Source organism: Vanessa cardui, chromosome Z, assembly GCF_905220365.1.
Source record: "Vanessa cardui chromosome Z, ilVanCard2.1, whole genome shotgun sequence".
In the NCBI taxonomy this organism is placed as follows: domain Eukaryota; kingdom Metazoa; phylum Arthropoda; class Insecta; order Lepidoptera; family Nymphalidae; genus Vanessa; species Vanessa cardui.
The window spans coordinates 16,328,222-16,355,159 of NC_061154.1; the positions used below are offsets into that span (position 1 = coordinate 16,328,222).

Genomic DNA, 26,938 nt, shown 5'->3' on the forward strand with positions numbered 1-26,938 from the left:
TTGACCAATATTTCTATTATTACATTTATTTATATATTTATAAAAAATAACATTAATTTTGATTTGGATTTATTATAAGTGTTAAAATTGATAATGAATTGCTATGGTTTTATCATTGAATTAATAGATCACCTTGTTCAAAGATATACTGGGATCAACTTGTAGTTTTCCATCTGGTCCGACGGCCTGGGCTTCGAAGAAGAAGCTGATCTTGTCGTTACTTTCCAAAAAATACTTGTCCTTTAGTTGCTGAAAGAAAATTTAACAATAAATATCTATAATTCTTTAAGCTTAACTGGCACTGAAAGTTCCTTTGTTTAAAAATTAATTGATTTGTATATTCTTTTTAATAAGGTGACATTTGTTGTGTGAACTGTAAAATTATAAATCATTAGAATTTGTTATAAACGTATTCAAGATTTGTATTTATTTGTGTACTTCCTTACTAAAGAAAAAATCTTTCGAACAGATGGGCCTGTCAATAACTATATTCATTTAACATTCAAGTTGAAATGAACATGGCAAATACTTGCTTGTCGGCGGTAGAACTATGTCAATTGATTTTGATTTCTATAAGTGGTTACCTAAACGACTCTGCACAAAGCCTTACCATGGTCAGGCAAATATTAAGAAATTTCTTTACGATTTACTAAGTAAGGCATGCTCTTATATTACGATGATATTATAAGAGCATGCCATTAAATATTGTTTTGGTCTTATATATTTCAATATGCATATAAAAACATACTTCAATCAGAATGTTATTCTCATAATATACCTTCAATTTGTTGTACATTCAAGATTGAAATAGTCGAGTTCAGCATGAGCTTGTTTATTGAATTGAGAGTGTTTTTCTTAGAATCCAAGGGCGATCTTATTACATCAAGCCTCGTTACATACCTCTTAAAATGAAAAATAATGTAGGAACATGCTTATTTATTTACTCTCATCTAAGACTTTTGCTATTTACGTCAACAACTTTAAGCTAAAGATCACGTGTAGGCGTTGTAAGAGGGAATCCTGATGCGCTTATCTAACTAGAAATTTACATATTAGTTCTAAATTAAACTTAATCTCTTGTTTTTAAACGAAACCTAGATAGAACTTTAGTGGATCTTAACTGGGAAGCAGCACTACGGATCTATCGATCGAATCCTTGAAGGCTGAATGTTTTACAGTACCCTTGTGAAAGGAAAATATTTTGACGCTTTTGATTATTAATTTAACGTTTTTGGTAAGCTTGTTATCGTGTCGTAAATTGTAAATGGTTTGATTTTGTTATCATTAATAATCTTCAATACCGTGTAGTAAAGTGCCACCAAGTGGTAGGGCTTTGTGCAAGCCCATCTGAGTAGGTACCACCCACTCATCAGTTATTCTACCGCCAAATAACAGTACTCAGTATTGTTGTGATACGGTTTGACGGGTGAGTGAGCCAGTGTAACTACAGATACAAGGGACATAACATCTTAGTTCCCAAGGTTGGTGGCGCATTGGCGATGTAAGGAATAGTTAATATATCAGGTGGCCCATATGCTCGTCCGCCAACCTATACCATAAAAAAGTAACAAATATTTATTTCATACTTGTTTGTCGTTTTCTAAAGTTGAGAAGATGGTCTTGTCGTCGGAGTCAGGCGCTTGCTTCGTCAGCTCCAGCCCGGCAGCGAGGAGTTCATCACATTCCGCCGGTCGGAGAAAGTCTTCCAACACGACGTAGCCATCCTCCTCCAACTACAAAAAAAATAGTATCATAGGTTTTAGATGTATACCATACTAGTAGTCGCCCGCGGATTAGCTTGCGTTTTAGTGTTTTAGTTCAAGTTTGTTTCATAACAAATTTCTTTAAAGCGAGCCGAGATGGGCCATTGGTTTGAACACGTGCATCTTAACCGATGATTTCGGGTTCAAACCCAGGCAAACACCACTTTATATATGTGCTTAATTTGTCTTCATAATTCATCTCGAGCTCAGTGGTGAAGGAAAACATCGTGAGGAAACCTGCACGTGACAAATTTCATAGATATTCTGCCACATGAGTATTCCACCAACCCGCGTTGGAACAGCGTGGTGGAATATGTTCCAAACCCTTTCCTTAATGGAAGAGGAGGCCTAATCCCAGCAGTGGGAAATTTACAGGCTGTTACTTTACTTTACTTAAACAATGAATAACAACTTATCTGAACATTCAATGGGTTTTTAATTCGGTAGGTTTTGTCGGAGATAAAAGTTTAAATGGAAATTAGGTGTATGGAAGTTGGAAAAATATCTGTTTATAAATAAACGTTAGTTATAAAAGTTACTAGAGAGGTTTAATAGATAAATGTTGTGGAAAGTTTGCAAGAGTGTTTGTTATTTTTGGAGTTGAATAATACAATTTGGCGTTTAGATTTTGTTATAAGTAAAGATTATTATTGATTTAGTTTTAATGTACGTCATATTTTAGAAAAGTAAAGTAAAGTAAAGTACAGTAACAGCCTGTACATTTCCCACTGCTGAGATAAGGCTTCCTCCATTAAGGAGAGGGTTTGGAACATATTCCTCCACGCTGTTCCAATGCGGGTTGGTAGAATGCACATATGGCAGAATTTCGATGAAATTAGTCACATGCAGGTTTCCTCACGTAGTTTTCCTTCACCGGCGAGCACGAGATGAATTATAAACACAAATTAAGCACATATATATATAGTGGTGCTTGCCTGGATTTAAACCCGCAATCATCGGTTAAGATGCACGCGTTCTAACCACTGGGCCAACTCAGCTCTAATTTTAGAAAAAATAAATCTAACTTAACCGTATTTTAGTAATTGTTAATAAATTAAAGTTATCACCACGTTTAATAGCTTGCAATGTTGTTAAAGTATTGAAATTTTTGCAGCGAGAACACGGAAGTTGTGTGACCTGTTTTATTTTTTATTCCGTGGAATGACAAATAGGGATCAACATTTAAAAAAGAGGACACCGCTGTAGCAAGTTTTTATAAAATTATCAATTGAGGAAAATAGCTGGGTTCCTGACATGAAATCGATTGGAGACCTAATTGGGCACACAATAAATATTTTAATGGTGTCTTTACGGTTTATTAAAAAATCATGAGTTTAGATAAATCTGTCTTATTAAAAAGGTTTCTCCTAAAGTTAATTCGTTTTCAAAGTAAAGCAGTTTTCTTGACGGGGTTTTCTTTTTAAATACATAAAAGTAAAATTATAGTCCTCAATTTATGGATGTGTAAACCTTGTGCAAAAACTTGACCAAATGTTTAAAAAAGGCACCAATGACCCGGGAAGGTGCTTCTCTGTTTAAACATTTGGCAGATTTTCTGGCACTTGTTTGTATCAGATCCTCATGATGCTTTTCCTTCATCGATCAAACTATTGACACAATATAAAAACGTGACAATTTGATTCAAAGAGTCATAACTACTTTCCTCTGGTAATATGAATATAATACCAATTTAATTCATGAGAGTATAATACGAACATTTCTTATAAATATTTTAGCTACTAATTCTTTAGTTCTGTTATTCTTCATAATAGTATAACCACGAGCAGAAAACTTAAAAATACACAATCAAAGTCCATATAAGATGGTCAATATTTAGTATATCTAAATGCATATCACGAACAAGCTTGTAAAATGTATATCTATTGCTATGAATAATAATGTCAACGGCGGCTAAAACTACTTCAATATTAAACTTTAGCTAATGCATGTGATACAAAACCCTTAAAATTATTTCTATAAATTATAAAATAATGTTATGGCGATAACTCTTCAAACAAGTTTCAAACAAATGTTCAAATAAATGAATCCGATGAATGATACAAATTAAGAAATCCCATCTGTGTCGTACCCCGCCTGCTTAAGGCGGATATATTTTATATGATATCGGATGGTAAGTAGTCACCACTATCCACGAAGATCACCACAAATATGATTTCTTTTTTAAGAATATATCTTTAATTTAATATTTTTTTTACCTCGGAAAACATGTACGTAATAATTTCAAAAACTCCGATTGAGTATTACACAAAAGCGTTACAAACAAACAAATTCACACTCAATTTTATTACAATAGTTCTGTCAGTACAGAGCTGAGATGGCCCAGTGGTTAGAACGCGTGCGTCATAACCGATGATTCCGGGTTCAAACCCAGGCAAGCACCACTATATGTGCTTAATTTGTGTTTATAATTCATCTTGTGCTCGACGGTGAAGGAAAACATCGTGAGGAAACCTGCGTGTGTCTAATTTCATCGAAATTCTACCACATGTGTATTCCACCAACCCGCATTGGCACAGCGTGGTGGAATATGTTCCAAACCCTCTCTTTAATGAAAGAGGAGGCCTTATCTCAGCAGTGGGAAATGTAGTGTCAGTATATATTTTATTTAGTGATTTTTTAGTTTTTGTGATAAACAATCAAAGTTAAGGCAAACGTTTGTTTTCTTACCAATTTAAATTTATGGGTAGTCAAATTTAATAAAAACGTCTTGGGACATTTATGTTCATCATTTTGTTCGCCAATCATGCTCGGGTATATTTATGATTTGTTACGATGGTATACAAATGTTTCGAAATAGTATTTGTTCAACTTCGTTATGTTTAAAATATATGACACTTACTTAAGAAACATTTATGCTTCAATAAAAAAATATATTTAAAAACATATAAAAAGTGAGTACGTCGCCTGTAAATATTTATAGTGTGATATTTGTAACAGGCATTGTCTTTCAAACATAAACTATTGAAAAATGTCGTTTATCATAATTCGTCAAACTGCATTAAAATCAAATATAAGAACTTGAATTAGTATAGAAGATTGTTACTGTCAAAACTGCCGAAAAACTCTGTTAACTCAGCTAGGTAAAGCTTTGTACAGGAAAGCTAATTATAATTGAAATCGCAATAAAAATAAGATTTAAATACATTTATTAACATAAGAATTACATACACAGATGAACTCAAACTAATTACTGTATAAATCTTGACCGCGTGGAATTGACACCGTTGAATCGCAGTTCTGATCCTCTGAGCAAAAAACGAACCAGCCCACCCGTCAACAGTGGAGGCAATGAGGCGAGGTGTTATATTATAAATATTGGTTTAAATTGAGTTGATAATTTAAATTTTTTATTGTGCCATTTGTGCAAAAGGCTCAGAAATCAATGAAAGTGGCTGTAAATCTATTATCGACCTTAAATCTTTCCTCTATTTAACGATCTGAATCTGCTAATTTGTGTGGACCTAGACGAAGTAAAAAATCATGGAGAACTATTTTTAATATGAAATACAGAATAGTCATTATATTTACTAATCGTAATCACTAATCAGATATAAAATAGCAACACATCCTATCCTATTATAACTATTTTATTCTTTTGTTAACATTTTATTTTTTACTACCTTTGCCTCTATTAATTATCACTTTTAAAAACATAGTGTTTCTATTTTCGAAATTGGAATGCATTCTATTCTTCATAATTACAATATTTTTCGTCCACTATAGAAAAAAAAGTATAGTTTTTACAGACATCTCATTTTGTGTCCGCCCCCACGTGTTTGCTATTTAAGCTTAAACATTCGATATTTTTAGATGCTTACTCCAATATTGAGCGATGCGGTGGTCACACCGAGTAGGGGCGTGTAAAAAAAAGTTATGACTATAATATGCTGAAGTTAAATCTTTGTTTATTATTACCAAATGATTCCACTTTGATTAAGACTGTTGTATATTACGTACACCAAAATTATTTGATTTTAATGTTTACTTTACATCAAATATTCTGCCGTCAAACATCAAGTTTTCCGGTTTCAAGTGTGCTAGTGAGTGAACTACATCACATTGGAGATACTTATTTACTTCCTAAGATCGTTAGCGTTCTGACCGATTTTGTCAACGGCGACCAATCTTAAGAGAAACCAGTCAACTACGCAGGAGATATTACAGTGCGCAAGCGCAAAGAGAGCTGCATTGATTACAAGAGCTGCTAGTCCGTTACTCCCATTATCCTATCCCATTGGATATGATTGGATTGGCAAAGACAGAGACACGACCGGAAAGAGTTTACGTGCATGACCTAAGTTTTTTACCTCCTTGGACTGTACACCTTCCAATTTCTAGACGTAATGGGAATCTTTCCAAGGAAAACCGAATAACTTTTTATCGGGAACCACATTTCAACCATTCCTCACTGTTTACCTCCGACTGTCTCGTTGAGAATTGAGTAGCCACTAAGCATCATGTATAGGCTGGGATCTGCCTACATCATTTATAAAAAATAAATGAAAAAGTAGTTTTTAATGTTGTTAGGAAGTATATAAAACGAAATTGAAATGACGAGACTAAATGTGGTATTGCCGTTAAAGTATTGAAAATATTAATACACAACACTCACACACGCATAAATATATATCAGCACATGAACAGACTGGATTGCAAGCCATCCAGGCTTAGGAATCTAGAATACCACGAAGGTAAACCCCTTCAAGGAAGCATTCCGATTCAATGAATATGCCGTCTGGAATCTACGACTTCTAATGTCGAGTCACATTTATATTCCATACAAATATTAGATTTAAAATATATATCTTAAGCTACTGAAATTGTCAAACACTGCAAAAAAACGCACGGGCAACAGGTCTGTGGAGAAATAAATATATAACAACCAAAAACGCGGATTCTTGCCGTTTGTATTAAAAATATATTGCTGTAGCCTATGTTACTCCTTATTACATCACCTATCTGTGAGTGAAAATCTCGTCAAAATCGGTCCAGCCGTTCCAGAGATTAGCCGAAACAAACTTACCTATGTACAACGACAAATACTGCAACGGGAAAGTAAGGATTAACAATAAATGAATTCGTCATATCCATTAGCTCTAAAGCTAACGAGACGAAAAAATATCAAAACATCGAAAATAGTCACATGAAATTGAATTAATTTAATCTAATCTTCCACTAAAAGCGTGGCTTGCGGAAGCTCTAATAATGTTTAAATATTATAGTAATGTATTATTTAATGAAATACACTAAGTCAAGAGTCGTCTCTTTAAAGAGGCGAGAGAGGTCAGATGGAATTTGGTTAGTAAGCGCCTGTACTGAGTTTGCCAAATCACTTTTGACGTTTATTTATGTACACACCTCTAGTTTTATAAATAAATCCTTATTAATATAAGCATAGACAAAAGAGTCAAGATGGCCCAGTGGTTAGAACGCGTACATCTTAACCGATGATTGTGGGTTCAAACCCAGGCAAGCACCGCTGATTCATGTGCTTAATTTTTCTTTATAATTCACCTCGTGCTCAGCGGTGAAGGAAAACATCGTGAGGAAACCTGCATATGACAAATTTCATAGAAATTCTGCCACATGTGTATTCCACCAACCCGCATTGGAACAGCTTGGTGGAATATGTTCCAAACCTTCTCCTCAAAGGGAGAGAAGGCCTTTAGCCCAGCAATGGGAATTTACAGGCTGTTGTTGTTTGTTATATATACATAGAACAATTGAATATGCAGTAACAACATTTATTTCATGCCGGCACTTAGCAGCACCTGTGGCAGTTACGACAATAAAAAGTTTAAACGTGAAATATATTTATATAGCGCTATTTCAAATGAATTGATTATTTACATAAAATCCTTTATATCATGGATGAATCTCGATTTAAAATATATACAAATTTATTAAAACGTGCGGTTTTGCACTTATTTATATTATTTTAATCATACGAGGAATACAATGTACGATTGTGAAAACATATATTGATCCATAATAATTAGCGAACCTGCTTCGCTAGGCGTAAAATCATTTATGTAAAGCTTTACATATATTACGAATGAAAATTCATTCCGAAGTATTATTAAATATAATTTAAACTTGCTCGAATTGTACGCTTTTTTCAGAGATCTCTTATGCTCGAACACCGAGAGCAAACCTTTATGTGTCTAATTCTGACACATTTGTATCGTCGTAACCCGCATTGGGGCAGCGTGGTGTAATATGCTACAAATCTCCTTCTTAGAGAGACAGGAGGCATTAGCTCAGCAATGGTAAATTTACAGGTTTTTAATATGTACTGTCAGAGATGTAGGCTGAATCAAAGTGTTCTATAATCAAGTAGAGTAATGAATGTAAGTTTATATAGAGGCACCCATAAATTGTCATGATATGACATCTTCGTCCATTATGGTAATAAATAATATGAGTAATGTTATGTGTATAAGTTATATTATATACATTTTGGTGAATAATTATTGCAAATATAAACAAATTGCGTAGTTCATCATTCATCAACGATTAAATCATGATGTATTTTTTACCATTGTCATTCTTTTATAAATATGTAAAATGAATATATTTATATTTTATTTTTAATTATTTATTTATAAATTTTAATCGTATTAAACATTACATGCGTTTCATAATTGGTCTAGAAAATATTTAAAAATTATATAATAAGAACTACAATACCTACCGAAAATGAAATTCTTTGTCAATAAAATAATAAAAATATTTACAAACAATAAAAAATAATTACAATTTATTTGGTGAAAATGTCACAGGTATGTTAAAAAAGATGTTTGGTTAGTTTTTATTAATCGGTGTAGAAGTTTGTATATTAAACACAGTGAGTACTCTTCAAAAGAACCTGTCTTAGAGAATAGTATCCACACCTGTTCTGACCCTTATTCCATTAACGGACCGAACTTTACTGGTAACTTTAAAAGGGTCTACTTTTAAATTTGTATAAGCTATTTAATAAGGCATCTAAAAATCGCGTAACAATTGGAAAATTTATCGCGAAACATACTCACATAAATAAATAAAAAAGAAACCGACTTCGACACAAGCTGTTATCTAATTCTTAAATTAATGTAATTAGCACACGACGCTATGACGTCAGCAGCACCACAATATTGGTAAAATATCAGCATAATCGGTTTCGTTAAAATGATTTGAAATTTAGCTTCATAGCAAGTGAAGTTAAGTAATAGTGTTCGTTTTCAAAGTCAGCTAAAAATGTTCTCACAGCGGAGCAGATATATAACTTACAAATGAGGATACATTTGTTTTGTAATACTTAACTGAGAAATCTAACTTCTAAATACTAGGCATTTATATAAGCAACTACTAGTAGCAACCCGCCCCGGTTTCGTTCAGAAGCCAACCTGGCATTAAAAGTACTACGTACTTTGTTTTTTTCCGACATCACATTAGAAACATCTAAAATTAGCAGTGTTTCTTTACTACACTGTCCATGTATTAAATACAAACACCTTCCTCTCGAATCAGTCAGATAGACTGATTCGATTAAAAAAAACGTATCAAAATCCGTAGCAAATTCGTATCAAAATATAGTAACAGAGAAAGCGACTTTGTTTTATACTGTGTAGTTATGTAAAGTTATGATTTTCAAATAAATATAACATTAATCTCCTTTTGCAGGCTTGTCTTAAGGAGCATTAAATTCATACCCTTAGTATATGGATTATTGAAATCCATAATTTTAGTAGATATTTTCGCAACTATATGCGCACACCTGACAAAGCGAGCGCACAGTATAGTTTCCATACGTAGCCTACATTAATTGTATATTGCATGTTGATTTATCCTCACCGCTATCGGGAAACATAGGCTACATAGTGTGGCCAGGTGGTCAATTCTACTACTTACACATAACAATATTGAAGCCTTTACGTCATCATCGAATATTCCTCAGAAAATAAAACTGAGTTTAATTGGGATTAATTCTACTTATCTTCATCGGCTGTTTTATATATTAATCGTGTAAGCTATTTTTTGTCCCAGTGATTAGGACGATAACGTCATATAAAAGATCGGTTGTGGTCTCATTTTTAAGAGCTCCAGATAGAGACCAACTAGCGAACTCCAGTAGATGTGCAGAGAATTAAGGAACATTCGTGATTGTTATTTACTATATCGTTACAATTTAACAAATATTTAATTTTAGAGAGTGGTTAGAAAACGGTGCTGCTAAGGATGTATGAAAAACATCCTTTTAATAATGTTTCATCATTTCGACTCCAAATGTTGTGACTTGCAGTTTATAATTTACAATGAAATAAAATAAAAATAATACATGCCTTTGTTTTCGAAATTTCCATTATAATATTTTGAATTTTCGCAGTTTCGCGGGTGACCGACTATTATATTCCAATCCAAATTCTACGGTATCACAGTAGGGTCGAAAAATGACAATTAAAAAGTAAGCTTGTAAAAAAGCCTACTTGAGCAAAGTATAATGTTTTGATTTTGTTAGTAGAATTGCTATCCTGGTGAACTTCCCTTTAGTCGACCACGTTACGTGTACGTTACGGCTTTACACAGAAGTGTCCGGCCAAATATTTACGAGTGCAATCCGTTCAGATTTGATGAGATTTCTTGTCAATACATTCTAGTCAGTGTAACGCAATCACACGAAGCTCTTTGAGAACGTCGTAATCATCACTACATAGTGTAAAACAAAGTCGCTTTCTCTGTCCCTTTGTCCCTATGTATGCTTAAATCTTTAAAACTACGCAACAGATTTTGATGCGGTATTTTGTAATAAATAGAGTGATTCGAGAGGAAGGCTTTTGTATATAACACAGGGACAATATAGTAAAGAAACACTTCTAATTTTAGATGTTTATAATGTGATGTCATAAATAAACAAATTATGTAGTAGGTATATATATATATATATTTAGAATCAGCATTGCATCCAGCGAAGCCGGAGCGGTTTGCTAGTTAATATCTATAATAATATATCAAACTAGAATATTGTATTCGTCTTGTAGGCGACATACAACTTTGAAAATAATTACACTTTTAGAAAAGTTTGTGCTATATGCTCTATCTGGATTTATTATTTCAAGAGTTGTCGCTTACGTTAAGTCATTGAATACAATATTGTTAATTAATCAATGAGTACAGTACGAATCTTGCGCTACTACAAAATCGCCAATCAATGTTACTGCCTCAAAATTTTAAGCAGTCGATGCTAAGTAACAATCGTTTATATAAGAACTAGCGCGCACTGGTAACTTTTGTCACGGTGACTGTTTCGTCACTGTTATCGAGTCCATGAATATATATGGAGGTGCGCGCAAATTACGACGTGACATTTGTGTCTGCATCTGTACATATTCACGGACTCGACAGGAGTGACGAAACAGTCACCGTGACAAAAGTTACCAGTGCGCGCTAGTTCTAATTGGCTACTTTCAAATTCAACTCATACTCATTAATGATGTTACTCTGACGATAAATATATATCTTTATTTTGCTATTCATCGCGGCTCCAGTGGAGAACTGTCTATTTAGGTATCCATTATCGTCTGTTTTTCCATTATCTTTAATAAAGCTATAAAAACATCCATATTGTTGTTAAGGATTAATTTTTATATATAGAAAAATTGATCTCAGGTTCCATGTACCGGGAGGAAGCTCATTAATTAGGATCAGGTATAAAAGCGAAATAAAAATATTTGTAATAATAATTTACAAATAATTTTAGTTCACTTATTTTTATTATTTTAATAAAGAGATATATTTCTTATAATAAAGAGAAAATAATTCTTATTTCTTATGAACAGTTTATATGTATATTTTTTTTATATTCACTAAATAACTACTTCCATGGGCGAAATACAATTGATTTATATGAGATCGAAGAAATTTCAATGTCACTCAAAAACTGATTGTTTTTTATTTATATGTCATCTTCACAGACATGTTGTGCGTGCATCGTGTATTTTTAATTAAGATATTTTTTTAGCGTACTTTCATGCACTTAAACATGCAGGTTTTATTACCAGGCAGCATCACAATTTAAATTTTACGCCTTGAAATTTAGACGCTCACTATAAACTACCGAGTAATTTAAATTTTGAGGGTAATCATTCAAAAAACAAGGGCTGGTTCGTGTTTTGAGATTACAATTACAACGTAAAAAAATAATATTGCTAGTATAGGAGGCGTGTGAATAATAATGTCGATTTAAATGATTTAAACTTTACTGTAATTAAATAATAAATAATTTTAATAAAATAACTGAGACAAATCTAATAGTTAACGGCGCAAGAGCGGACGCTATAATTCTTATTACGCGTGTCCCGATTCGACTATTCCAACGTCCCGTTCCCGCTAACGGGCCGACAGTCGTCGCACGCGGCGCGGGTGTCTTCCTGGTTCGTCCCGAAATCAGTCCGCTATACTACGACGCTTGCTACCCTTTTTTAGTCTTCATCTATATGCAATGACTTATTTCAATTCTTGTTTGTATATTATTACTATCTTAAAGTTAGTAGATTATGTAAACAAATAATATTGAAAAACATAAATTCAATAACTATAAATTAAGTCGGTTACAAATGTAGTTTATATAATACGAAGTGGTTTCCTTGAATGTCACTGATTGCTAGTTAGGAAGCCAATTCAGTCTGAGATTGCATTTAATTTGTCGTTTGAAGAATATATTAATTTATTATATTTAATAAGTAGGGAATGAATACATTTCAATTCTGAATAGTATTCTCATTAAGGGAAACATAATACCCCTGACTTGCAGTGATTTGATATTGAATATTATAGAAATTGTATATTATGCATCTGAGTAGTGGAGCATCCATTACGAATAAATCATAATTATTTCCTTTGAATGAAATATAGGAATAGCTATATTTCATCTCATTAATTTACCTTGGCTTACACGTGTCTAGTTTCAATTTTATAAGGCTTTGTACATTCATTTCAATTTATAAATTAATTATTGAATTCCAATTGAAATCCTTCTCTAAATTTAATTAAAAAAATTCCACATCCAATAAGTGAAAAATAGTCTTATTTTCACACATGGCAAATGTGTGAAAATAAGACTATTTTTCACTTTCACAGGCGGATTTCCCTGAGTTGCTGCCGCTTCTTATCGGCATATTCAACATTAGAAAGCAGTCGGTAGGGACTTTATTAAACTCAAATCTGTGCATGTTTAAATGTGTATGTAAGCGCATGATATTATATTTTCATTGTAGTATATGAATTCGTTAACTATTAATTTCAAGTACTTTTCGTTCTCCTATTTTCGAGAACTTTCTGGGTTTACCTTAAAAGTTTCGTACTGTATCTTTCACTCACTCAACATGGGACTTACTCACACTACAGTAATACATACTAATAAAAGTAGGTCACCCAATTACATAAAACCTTTTATAATTTTATTTTATATTATTATTTGACGACCTCCGTGGTCGAGTGGTATGTACACCGGTTTTCATGGGTACGCCACTCTGAGGTCCCGGGTTCGATTCCCGGCCGAGTCAATGTAGGTTATCATTAGTTTTCTATCTTGTCTTGGGTCTGGGTGTTTGTGGTGTCATTGTTACTTCTGATTTTCCATACCACAAGTGCTTTAGCTACTTACATTGGAATCAGAGTAATTGATGTGATGTTGTTTCATGTTTATTTATAATAATTATATGTAAAGTGATGAACGATATGAAATTATTGTAAGAACTAATGTACTACTTCTCGTAGTTCGTAGTTGCAAATAGGAGGACCACTTTAAAAATGCTGGTTTTATAGTTTGAAGTTAGAATCACTATGTAGTATAAAACAAAGTCGCTTTCTCTGTCCCTATATCCCTATGTATGCTTAGACCTTTAAAAACCTTTAAAACGTGTACAATAAAGTAGAGAATGACTGAGAAACTGTGAACATTGCAAGACACTGCAGTATACGAGTATGTAGTATAAGCATTGCCACTGTGCGAAGTAGGGGTCGGTCGCTAGTATATATTAAGCGAGTATCTAAACAGACAGCCTTACCATCAATTTTATAATACGTTTTTATTAATTTGGTAATTGTCCAATTTTACTTTAAAAACTATAGCTGTGGATATTTTTAACGGTTCTGAGAAATATACAAATATCGCAACGCAAACACAGCCTAACGAACAGGTAACACGGCGATCGATCCGCCCGCCCGTAGGTGTCAGTAGAGCACGTTCCTTGTCGTTTTTTGCCAACGTTAATTGAAACATATTGTCTATACTAAATCGAATAGCAGTGTACGTTTACATTTTATTTAAATTTATTTTTAAATTTTTAATCAAATCAAAGTATAGGTTACTAACTACCCGACCTGGCTTCACACGAGTGTTATGCTGATACTAAATATACTATAGACTTTATTTATTTACGACATCACATTAGAAACTTCTAAAATTATCAGTGTTTCTTTGCTATATTGTCCATGTATTTTATATACAAAAACCTTAGCAGTTTCATAGATTTAATATTGCATACATTGGGATACAAGGACAAAGAAAACGACATTGTTTTATACTAGTTAGCGATTAACCTAAGGTTGTTACAAGCACTTTTGAATGGTCATTTAACAAACTATATTAAGTGAAGCTACCACCGGTTATGAATGCAGATTTTACCAAGAAGAACCGGCGAGAGACTCGGTTAATTACTTAGTCTCTTTTCCAAAATTGAAAAATAAAAAGTCATTTTATTTAAATACAATTATATATGTATGTAATATGTATATCCTGGCTGGAGGTCAAAAGTGTTTAAGATAAAAAGATAATATGAGAAATTAAGAAATGTTACTATATCTTAGCATATTTGCTACAATATATCCATACTAAAACTATGTATTTATACTCATTTTGAAAGTTATATCAATCGGACTAGAAGTAGAAGATTTGGTATTAATTTGGGATATCAAATATTTAATGGGCTTTAAGTGGTCGTATTTGTTGAGATATTTAGATTGACAACCCAATATGGAAGATCGTTTAAATGAATCACATAAGTACGACACAACTTAGATGTAGCATCGACAAAATTCGTACAACCGATCACATCCGAATTAAGTACGCTATCCCAAATTATCAATATTTATTTCTTATATGAATATGATCTTTACAGAAACGTAATAACTTTCAAATTCATATGACCTAATATATTCGTCAATTTGACACGTCGATTTACTTGCACTTGTTTTCTCGGGTTGAACTGACGCAAGAATCTGTAGATAGGGAGCTATTTCTATTGGTTGTTTAAATCGGCAGTAATCGTTTTTATTGAATTTGATGCTACATCTAAGTTGTGTCGTACTATAATTGATTGAAAAGCTTGTCCTTGGCGCTGAATTTTGGTGGTTACAATACAACGCTTATTTCACAGACAGCGCTGAAGCGCTTGATATTTCTATGAGAGGATAATAAATGTTATACGTTACATAATTTTACACGCCATGGAGAGAATTGCATTGAAGTGACATTCAACTAAGATTAATCCACAAGCGAAAAGGAGATCAGAAGCAACGCGCTGTCGTCATTTTAATATAACATCTTGCAATTCGAGCGAATAAAGTCTCAGATCCTTGAAATGTCTTTACAAATGAGTACAAATGGTTCCACTTTAATAGAAATCTTCAAGGAAATATCACGTCTCATATTGAGTTCACTATTGCGAAGCTTTCCTTTGAAGGTGTATGAATTGCATCTAGCAATCTCATATATATTTGATACTAGACATCGCCATTGTTATTGATACGCCTACGTAATCGTGTATTAAGCAATATGCATCGCCGGCAGTTTATTTGTTTCGTTCTATTGAAAATACAATCCTATGAAGCGGGTCAGGTCCTCAACAGCACCGTGGAAATATATTTTTATTATTTTCTGTTCCTTTCCTTGTTGATCGCATTAAATTAATATGTGTATACATAGTATAACATGACTGTATTTTTTAAATGTTAAAAATTGTAACTACTGAGTTTCTTGGTGGTTCTTCTCGGTAGAATCTACTTTCCGAAGCGGTGATAGCTTCACTTAATTTTTAAAAGACGATTTAAAAGTGCTTGTAAAAGTCTACTCGAATAAAGTTCATTTTAATTATTTATTATTAATTTATTTGTTAAAAATTGTATAACATATATAATTTTTTTTTATAAGTGCGATTTTTGTACTTCTTTTTTGTTTTATAGTTTCAGTCGAAAGATTACTCCACGCTTTAAACAGTATAGAGAGACTTTCGAGAATATGTCCAAAAAAGTTTCATGTATTTAATTCCAAGTAAGAGTATCGGCAATAATGTATAAAATAGTACTTATTTCAAAATTAATACAGATATATTTATTTAAAAAACTTCACGAACCAAAAGAATTGTTCAGTTAGAACAAAAGGCGGACTCGATGCCTGGAGGCACTCTGTGCCGGTCAACCATTATTGAAAAACAAAAATACACGAATGCGCAACTACAATTAAAAAACAATACACGAATAAATTAAACAAACGAAATAAGAAAAAACATCTGTCAGTAAGAGAGGAGAAAATTAATTATTAAATAAGGTTTCTTACTTTGTAAATAAACTTGAAATTTCTACAAAATGACTACGAAAAAGCGATAAAAGTAATAAATTATGTGTAATTTTCTCAATTATGTTACAAAATGGTGCTTAAAAGAAAGCCTTGTAAAGGCATACAGTGTTAAAAGATTATTATAGAATTATATATGCAGATTATTGTAGATATACTTCTGTATATTGCACCTATCAAATTCGCAAATAACGGATTAAACAACGTTTAGAATAAAATTGAAAACGGCAGTGACAAATAGCATATAAGTGGCATAGGTGGCATACAAGCGTGGAGATTGACGTGTTATGTTATAATATTAGCAGTAACAGTAAAATCTATAAATGTAAACCATATATTGTTTTAAAAAACGCTTTGAAAATCTTTTTCATATAATATTTTTATGACGTTTTCAACCGACTTCCAAAAGGAGGAGGTTATCAATTCGTCTGTATTTTTTTTTTTTTTTTTTTTTTTATGTTTGTTACCTCATAACTTTTCACTGGGTGGACCGATTTTGATAATTTTTTTTTTGTTTGAAAGGTAGTGCTTCCCGTGGGGTCCCATTTTTTTTATTTTTTTTTCCGATGATGGTATCCATGTGAAAACGACATAAGTCTTAAATTTGCGTTATGTATATGCGCGACAAATAAGTGAATAACTGAAAATCACGTTAACCAATTTTGATAATTCTTTTTTTATTATAAAATATATACTTCAAGGGTAATTTGGTGAAAGTTTGGTAAGGTTCTGAGCACAGGATCCATGACAAAGTGACGGAACGGAAGGGAACGGAACAATTCTGAGGAGCACGTTAGCGATACTCGGTCGAATCTTTTATTTATAGGTTATTTGGATGTTTGAGTCACCTTCCGTAATGTGGTTATGTTTATGTAATTATCATAGCCGAATATTATAATCAACTAGCTACCCACCCCGGCTTCGCCAGGGGTGCAATACTGATACAAAATATACTACAGAATTTGTTTATATACGACATCACATCGCAAACTTCTAAAATTATCAGTGTTTCTTTACTATATTGTTCATGTATTATATACACAAACCTTCCCCTTGAATCACGCTATCTTTTAAAAAAAACCGCATCAAAATCCGTTGCGTAGATTTAAAGATATAGGGACAGAGAAAGCGACTTTGTTTTATACTATGTAGTGATGGAACTCCTATACGGCTTGCAGTTAGGGTGCGATATGGGGCAGAATTTCTTACTATCTTTAATCAAATTTTGTGTATGTGATGTGATGTCATATGATGTACGAAATATAGTTGGTCTTTTTCAAAGTTTTTTTGCTGAGTTCGATTACAGCTCTTTCGAGGGATCCTTGTAGTTCACGCCGCGTGACGTATTAAATCCGCATTTTCGAAAGCCTATTTTTGCTTTATTCGCAATTTTCTTTGAAATTGTCCTCGAAGTAGTTTCTGACTCATATAAACGGAACGCTTAATCTATCCATATTAAAAAAAATTAGTTAGTCAACATCAGCATCACTTAAAATCAAAAAATAAATAAAATTTTAACAAAAAGAAAAACCGACTTCAAACAAAACACTATTTTAAAACAAATGAATATGCACGAAAAAGTAATAAAAATAATTGCGTATTCAACATATTTTTTAGAGTCTTCCTAAGTTAAATGAAATGAAAAATATTAGACTACTTAAAAGTCGATTAACGATTATATCATGTAGTTATAATTATTGTTATATTTGGAGTCGGTGTCAGCCAATAAAACCCTACAGTATATCTATCAAAAAACAATACGAGAATACTTTAACAAATATGTTTTTTACAAATTACCTTTTACACAATAATATACTGGATCAATCAAGGGGCTCGTATCGCTTCTTTCTTTTGATTGTTGGGGCAAGGGCACCGTGGCTGACACCGGCTCCAAATATACCAATAACTATAACTACATGATATAATCGTTAATCGACTTTTAAGTAGTCTAATATTTTTCATTTCATTTAACTTAGGAAGACTCTAAAAAATATGTTGAATACGCAATTATTTTTATTACTTTTTCGTGCATATTCATTTGTTTTAAAATAGTGTTTTGTTTGAAGTCGGTTTTTCTTTTTGTTAAAATTTTATTTATGTATACGCAGACTCGTAGGTCAATATAAAAACAAATGGATGCATGGATTTTAGAATCAAAAATCAAAAAGTTCTAAGCTAAGAAATTTAATTTAAACAACATTTCAAATGTAATTATTTATTCCAAATGTATTCTTTATGAAATTATAATATAAAACGATTAAGCTAGTTAACTTAAAAACAACATATACAATAAATCATATCAAAATAAACTTTATTCAAGTAGGCTTTTACAAGCAATTTTGCATCGTCATTTTACAATTAAGTGAAACTACCACCCGTTTGGAAAGTAAATTCTACCTAGAAGAACCGGCAAGAAACTCAGTAGTTACTCTTTTTTAACATTTATAACACCTACATTAAAACTTTAAGGGTTTTGCTACAAAGTGACATAAAACCACTCAAATAATTTTTATAACATTTTAATTAATATTCAAGATGTGAGACCACGGGTACAGAATATTTCGTACATTGACTAATAATGTTAGTTAGTTCAAAACAGATATGTGTTTTAGTGCCTCTAGACTAAACATTTTACTATAAATCAATTTATTTCGTCTACATATTCTCGTTATCAACAAAGTTAAGTATCTAAGCAAATGTTCTCTATGTATTCTTAAACCGCGCCTTAATTAAAAACAATTTGAAGTCTTAACTTACTTTCAAGTAATATGAAGCAATAAAAAATTCTATTAGACTTAGATTTATTTTTCTTGGATAACATCACATACATTACTGTGATCCCAATGTAAGTGGCTAAAGCACTTGTGTTATGGAAAATCAGAAGTAACAAAGGCACCACAAACACCCAGACCCAAGACAACATAGAAAACTAATGATAATCTACATTGACTCAGCCGGGAATCGAACCCGGAACCTCAGAGTGGCGTACCCATGAAAACCGGTTTACACACCACTCAACCACGGAGGTCGTCTAAATTAGTTCAAAACAGATATGTGTTTTAGTGCCTCTAGACTAAACATTTTACTATAAATCAATTTATTTCGTCTACATATTTTCATTATCAATAAAGTTAAGTATCTAAGCAAATGTTCTCTATGTATTCTTAAACCGCGCCTTAATTAAAAACAATTCGAAGTCTTAACTTTCAAGTAACATGAAGCAATAAAAAATTCTATTAGGCGTACTATACTTAAAATTATTTTGATATAATTTTGAATGGATTTTGAACTATTATTCAATTTGAATTGTTTTTTGTTGTAGTCGTTGAATTGTTAATCAACTACAACTGAATCGTGAGTGCTCGCCTATAAATTATCTCTCGCTTAAACAACAGGCCGGTTTTTAATTAAAGGGCAATTATTGGGCAGACGTTTTTGGCCGACACAGTTGTTAAATCGTCGCATACTTGTGCAGACACACATTTCTTCACTATTCACCCGCCCCGGCTTTTGGGTACTTGATATGTATCTTTATATTATGACTAACTCACATACAATCATTATAAATTGTAGCTAATATGTTATTCTAATGTATTGCCTATATTACAGTAAAATTTCACCCAAATCCGTTCAGTAGTTTTTTTAGGAAAAAGGTACAAACATACATACATCCTTCCTCACAAACTTTCGCTTTTATTAGTAGGACTTCAACTTAGAAATTATGGAGTGATCAATTGTTAGTCTGAGCTCAAGGCTTCAGATATGCTTAAATTAATTTTTTGACATGAGTTAAAATTGCTTAATTTACATCTGATATGTAGTTAGTACGAGGTAACAACCAAGAAATAATTGAGTTTTGATGCACTATGAAATAAACTGAAAAACATTTTTTAGTTTCTATTATGTTGAGTATATAAGAGCAGATGTGTTTAGCAATAAAGTATATAAATAAAAATAAATAAAATATGTACTTGGTAATACAACAATATATATGCATGTTGTTTATACATTTGCATGAACGCGAATTGACACGAATTTGTCTGAATACAAAAAAGTTCTATGTAGTTATGATGCTGTGACTGCCCTCGACTACATGACTACCAATAATATTGTATAGTTTATTTATAACAGTGACAAACTTATATATATTCTATAACAAGAAACTCGAAATTTACAATTAACAAAAAACCTATCATCGGAAACTGGAATTCGACCTTAATACAATAATTATAATAATTAAACGCCCTAATCGACCGTATCATCATATTAAGTCGTCTTACAACATTTTACGATCGGAATGTACTCGTACTGTGACAAATTTATCATTATCATTGTTACATAGAATAAAACAAAGTCGCTTACCGCTGTCTGCCCCTATGTATGCTTATATCTTTAAAATTACGGAACAATTTTGATGCGGTTTTTTTAATAGATAGAGTGATTCAAGAGGAAAGTTTTTGTATATAATAGATGAACAAAATAGTGAAGAAACACTGATAATTTTAGAAGTTTCTAATGTGATATCGTAAATAAATAAATTCTGGAGTATGTTTATTTGTATGTTGGCTAGTCTTATATAATAATGTCTTTGTATGTACTCATCGGAAATGTGACCGGAATATATCGCAGAATTGGATATAGACTCTTTACACAATAACATTATCTTTTAAATATACAATACGTATATATGTTAATTCCTGTTTTCTGATAGAAGTGAAAGCGTTTACCCTTATTAGCTGCTTGTACAACAAATATATAAACATAATATATACTGTTTTGATACTAATGAAAAAAAAAAAACAAGAGGCGATTTTTTTGGGATGAAGAACATTAGAAACACATTAAATTATAATTAATAGCTAAGTTGTAACTTGTTTAATGCAAAATGAATGTTTATTTCAAGAAATCATTGTTCACTGTGAACTTTTAAACACATCTGTTTTATTGTTCGAAAAAGTGCGACGTATTTCGGGTCACTCACCTCCATACTTAAATATATATTTTGTTAGTCGCGTAACAAGTTGAGAAGACGACTATACTTTTTCCACTCGGGACAGGATTATGTATGTATATTCTGAGGTCCACATTACATAAGGTTTGCGATACAAGAATGGTATACTTATAATGCTATACAGATGTGCATAAATCTTTTTGTTATGAACTAGAAACAATTTAGAGTTCTTAAACGTAAATGGGAGAATATTATTTGTAAAGATTTAATAGCGGACTGAACCAGTAAGGATTAAAAAACCATAGTTACATCATATGCTAGGTATTTAATAATTTAACTGTCGAGTTCACTTAAGCGATAAAGTTGATAACATTTTGTGACATGTATTATCTGAATAGTTATTTTTACTAACTCATACAAATAATTCTATTTGCGCATATACGGTGAAATCAAACACAGCAATAAAGGGTATGCTTATATATAATATACACGTAGTCGTAAATATTAAATATTTAAGTATTAGTAGATCAAAGATGAAATGGTACACAGGTTAGAGCATATGAAAACAAAAAGTATAAATTATTTTCAATAGACGGCTATGCGCAGACGCATCCCAAATAGATAAAACAGCAAGGCTAAGTTCAAGGAACGCTTGCCAAAACATTCGCTAAGCGCTAATAAAGACTATGAACTAAAATATTCACCTGGTTCCGTAAAGTGTGACGCATTTCTATATATGTTTCTGAAAAATCCAAGCAACCGTCGCAAACAGAAATCGGAACACAACTGATCGGAGTCAAAATATTCCGGACCGTATAGCGGCTTCGAGTTTTTAAAATACGATGTATAAATAATGTGTTACTCATACATCGCTGGCTAAATACCGAGACGATGATTGAACGTGCGCGGTTAGTTTTCCGTGGACATGACGTTCGTGATTATTCTCGTAGAGATCGAAGCGTTGGTTGCGTCTGCGCTTATTACTCAATGACGCAGCAAGGGGCGGGGGCGCGTTTGACACCATCTGTACGCGAATGAATCAAGCACAAGCAAAGCAAATGATACTTTATGTCAATAGTAACAAAGTTTAAAATTTTGAAATTAATATATTAACAAATATGGATCTGAGTAATCGTTGAAATGTTTATACTGTATTAATTTTACGGAGATATTGGTGAGTAGCACGCCTTTATATTATCTTTGTTTGGAGTGTTCGATAATGTTTGGAAGTTGTTGAACTTCCACTGTGAAAAATATAATTAAAATTAAATTTAAGTTGCTTATTCTAGTAGCTATGCTCATCTTGTTTGTGTTTATATATCTACTAGTTGTTACCTAGGTTTGGGCACAGATCGACAACATAAAATGTAGTTATGATCTTCTTTTAGGCTTGATCCATAGAAAGTTTGATCAAACTCGGTTCAGTAGTTTATCCGTACAGACAGAATTTCTTTCGCACTTCTAATATTATTATAGTAGTGTAGATCTTTGTAGAGCTTGGTTATAGTTTAGACATATTGTTATAGCTCTCAAAGTAAGTCGCGACATTATGGATACTATAAAAACCACCATGAATCAATACTAGGGTGAAAAAACATTCATGGAAACCAAACGGCGACAAGTCTATTAACCTTAAACATAGAAACCAATGTTGGTAAGTTTCTATGAGATAATAAAGTTATTTAATCTAGTTCGGCTGTTTATTCAAAACATCTTGATTATTACTACAGTCTTCCGGCATAGACCCTTCTCTAAAGGCCTTTTGGCATACTGCCCAATATTGTATCTAATCAAAGGCCATAAGATTTAGAAACAAACAATTTTACTACCTTTTACTAATTATCATAATTCCCGACGATGTGATTATCTGTTTAGTTTAAATCTGGAAAAGTGAATAATTCTTGTTATTGTTGTTTGTATACATGTTAATTTAGCTACGATGACATTACAACTTTATAAAAGTATACATATATTATTGTACGAGCATAATAACAATTTGTTTTAGGTCTAAACAATCCAGGCTATCTGCCTCAGGTGTATATGCAGACTATGTCTGTGAAAAAATTGAAACTCATCGAAGACACAAATTGGTAATTTTCAGAAAGTGAAATGTAAAATTGACCATTATAATAAATAGTATTTAAAGAATACAGGAAAGAAAATAGCGTATCATGGTTGTATATTTAGTAAATATCAACAGTTATGTATATATACATAGGGAACAAGGTGATATTTAAATCGAAAGCTTTTACATAAATCCATCTAAGGCTTTCAAAGAATTCTAACTTTGGTTCCACGTACATGAAATACCTTTCTAGCTACCTTTTGTATACAGTCATATAAATATTAGTCAACGAAGTTTACTTAGGGTTTTCTTATAAACCTGTAGCTTATTGACTTCTTTCTAACGGTAGAAATTCCACAGATTAAATATAAATGCATGTCCAGTAGCGTTATAGGCTTCTGAACGAGTTGACTAATTTAAAAATCATGACAAATAATACAAAATTAGCTCGGGACTAGTACACCCATAATTACAGAGAAAGAAGTAAATTGCAGGAAGTTTATTTGAAAACATTTGCTCGAAAATAATATTAGTCATGCTAAAAGCATTATGATCACCTTAAACAAGATTTGGAATCACCAGCTCACACAAATATTCTACGAAATGTATTGAATGTGTCAGAGTTTATTTATTGAAATTTGCTGATGTTATTCGATATCTGTGACAAAGCCCACGGGATTAGTAAGCTGAAGTGGCAGTGGGCTAGTCATATTTGTCGTGGAACCGATAACCGCTGGGGAAAACGTGGCCTAGAGTGGAGATCGGGTCTCGGCAAATGTAGTATAGGACGTCCTCAGGCACTATGGAGTGACGATTTACGCAAGACGGCAGGCTGGAGCTGGATGCCGGTAGCTGCAGAAAGACCACAGTGGCGTGCGTTTGGAAAGGCATATGTCCAGCTGTGGACAAACATGGGCTGCTGCTGCTGATTATGATGATTCGATATCTTATATTTCCTTGAAAAATGGCAGTTACGATGTGTCGTATGAGGATATGGATATTCTTGGGTATAATGGGGACTACGCTCAAATCTGGTATGAATAATAAGGTTAAAGGAATTTAGCAGTTGAGAACAATCATTAGATTTATTTTGTTTTAACAAGGCTTTAATAATTATATTGTCAAATTCTATATTTGTAGACGAAAATGGTCATCTACATTTCTTTGACATGATAGCTGATCCTATGATTGAGGTACTGTAACTATACCCATATATCGAGTATGCCCAATGTATAAAAATCATTTATGAACAGTCAAAAATTTTCACTTCTTGTTAATATTAAATCACCTGTCAATAGATTAAATCAACATCATGATCTGCTGGACCTGCTCTACCAAGGTGTGCCAAAGTAGACATTATTCTGACTTCTGCGTGCACTCGAGTCCCACCACCATCAAGTTAGTCCACCGACCTAATCAAGTGCGCTGTTTTTGCAAATGCACCGTACCCTCACTGTATAATAATTACTTATAATTTTATTTGTTTTCTAGGATTGACCTTCTAAGTATGGGCATGTTGTCACCTCGCAATTGTTCCAAGCTGTTATGATTTGTTAGACAACAATTTTTAATCTTGATTCATAAATACTATAAGTGATTGGACAACTATTTTTAGCAATCTTGTATATATTCTTTTGACAGAAATAATTTCCAGAGTACTTTTTATGTCGCAAGACAAATATAAAATAAATCATACATGTTTAAACATAAGTTAATGATTTTGGCAACCTACCTTAATCACAAACTAGTTGACGATTAATTAAATGTGTACTGAGCAATTAAATATTGTGCAAGTACAAAATGAGATATGCATCAAATATGAAGTATTGGTCATTGGGCGAGTTCTATAAATAAATGTGATTGGATTTTATTTTATCGCCTGATAGATTCTTAGGAGCAATGTATTAGCTGCGTGTTTCATTATTGTTACAATTATAACGTATCAGGCACAGCTTTTATAACACACTTATCTACTCTGGTTTATTTTATTAATGACATTAAGTCTAAGCAATCAGATTTGCGCCAAGCTTTATATTTATTCTTATACTAAACATCTGCTAATTGTTCTTATGGCTATTATTTTTATTAGTTTATTTATAAATACCTTATGCTATCTACTAAAATTATATATTTTAGATTAATAGAGCTAAAGTAATAACAATTGGAAAACATATAAAAAATTACATATAAACAACTATAATCAAACTAAATAAATACCCAATTACACATGTCGGCGCGAAACCACGAATTTAAGAAAAACACGTGTCCAGGAATGTTTATTTTAATTATTTAAAACTGTTTGATTCTTAAATTAATAATTTTTAGTGAATTTTGAAATGTTAAATTGGTCTAATATATTTAAGTGTTTGTAAACAGCTGTTGTGTTGAGTGAATACCGCCTATTTTTGTTATAAAAGATCAAGCGCCCGCCGGTATGGTCAGCTATGCTGGCGTCATGATTTTTAAAAACGGGCTCGGACACGCTGCTCCGTTATATATTATTTTCAGAGAGGAACTTACCCACTTACCTAAAGTTCTGTAAATAAGTAGAATTTAGATAATTATTATCACTATCCAAATGGCAATTAGCAGAACATCCAAAATATTGTAATCAAGAAAATTAGTTCCAAGACCTATGATTTAAGGTGAGATACTAATGTCTTTAGTCTACACATACTCACACACATCTGTTTAGGTGTTTGAGACCACGAAGGAGAGGCATGTGCTTGTCTTTCATTGAAATTAGAGACTTGCAGTTTTTCCCACTATCGCCAAAGAGATTAATAACAAAAGCAATAGTAACAGCCTGTGAAATTCCCACTGCTGAGTTACGGCCTCCGCTCCCTTTGAGGAGAAGGTTTTGAGCATATTCCACCACACTGCTTCAATGCAGGTCGGTGGATAAAGACGTACCAGAATTTCTTTGTAATTAGAGAAATACAGATATCCTCACAATGTTGTAGCACATGTTACTTAGGCGGTGCCTTCCTAGGAACTGCAATCATCACTTAAAAGACATGGGAAATATATTTTGTAACTTTGGTAAGTAACATAATCAAAGAAATAATACTGAAAATTTCAAAGAAGAAACAATCTCGAGCGATGATGTATCGAATTATATTGTATTGCATAAAAATATAGTTTAATTTGCAAAAAGCTTCATCAAAAGTATAACACCTCGCCTCATTGCCTCCACTGGTGACAGGAGGGCTGGTTCGTTTTTTGCCCAGAGGATCGGAATTGCGATTCAACGGGGAAATGCTGCTAGCATTCTTGCCACCATTCCACGCGGTCAAGATTTATACAGTAACTAGTTTTAGTTCATATTTGTATATATATATTTAAGCATTTAATGTTGTTAATTCTTATGTTAATAAAGATGTTTAATTTGCAGCCAACTGAATGTATTTTTTGAATCGAATATAATAATTGAGAAATATAATAAAATGAGTCGGATTTATAGTCTATCGAGTTTCCGTTCGCTCTTCACAATTGTTTCAATTCGAACCGTTGGTTTAAAAAAC

General features: G+C 32.4%; 1 protein-coding gene across 1 annotated transcript in view; it reads right to left on the bottom strand.

Moving 5' to 3' along the window:
• Positions 1–22,159, bottom strand: part of LOC124543229 (phytanoyl-CoA dioxygenase domain-containing protein 1) — a 30,218-nt gene extending 8,059 nt beyond the window's left edge. Inside the window, exons 1-3 of the mRNA XM_047121366.1 lie at positions 22,054–22,159; positions 1,587–1,733; positions 133–249 (exon numbers count right to left, since the gene is read on the bottom strand). Coding sequence (XP_046977322.1) covers positions 133–249; positions 1,587–1,733; positions 22,054–22,077 — 288 coding nt within the window. The 5' untranslated portion in view covers positions 22,078–22,159. The remainder of the gene's footprint in view (positions 1–132; positions 250–1,586; positions 1,734–22,053) is intronic.
• Between the last annotated feature and the right edge of the window lie 4,779 nt (positions 22,160–26,938).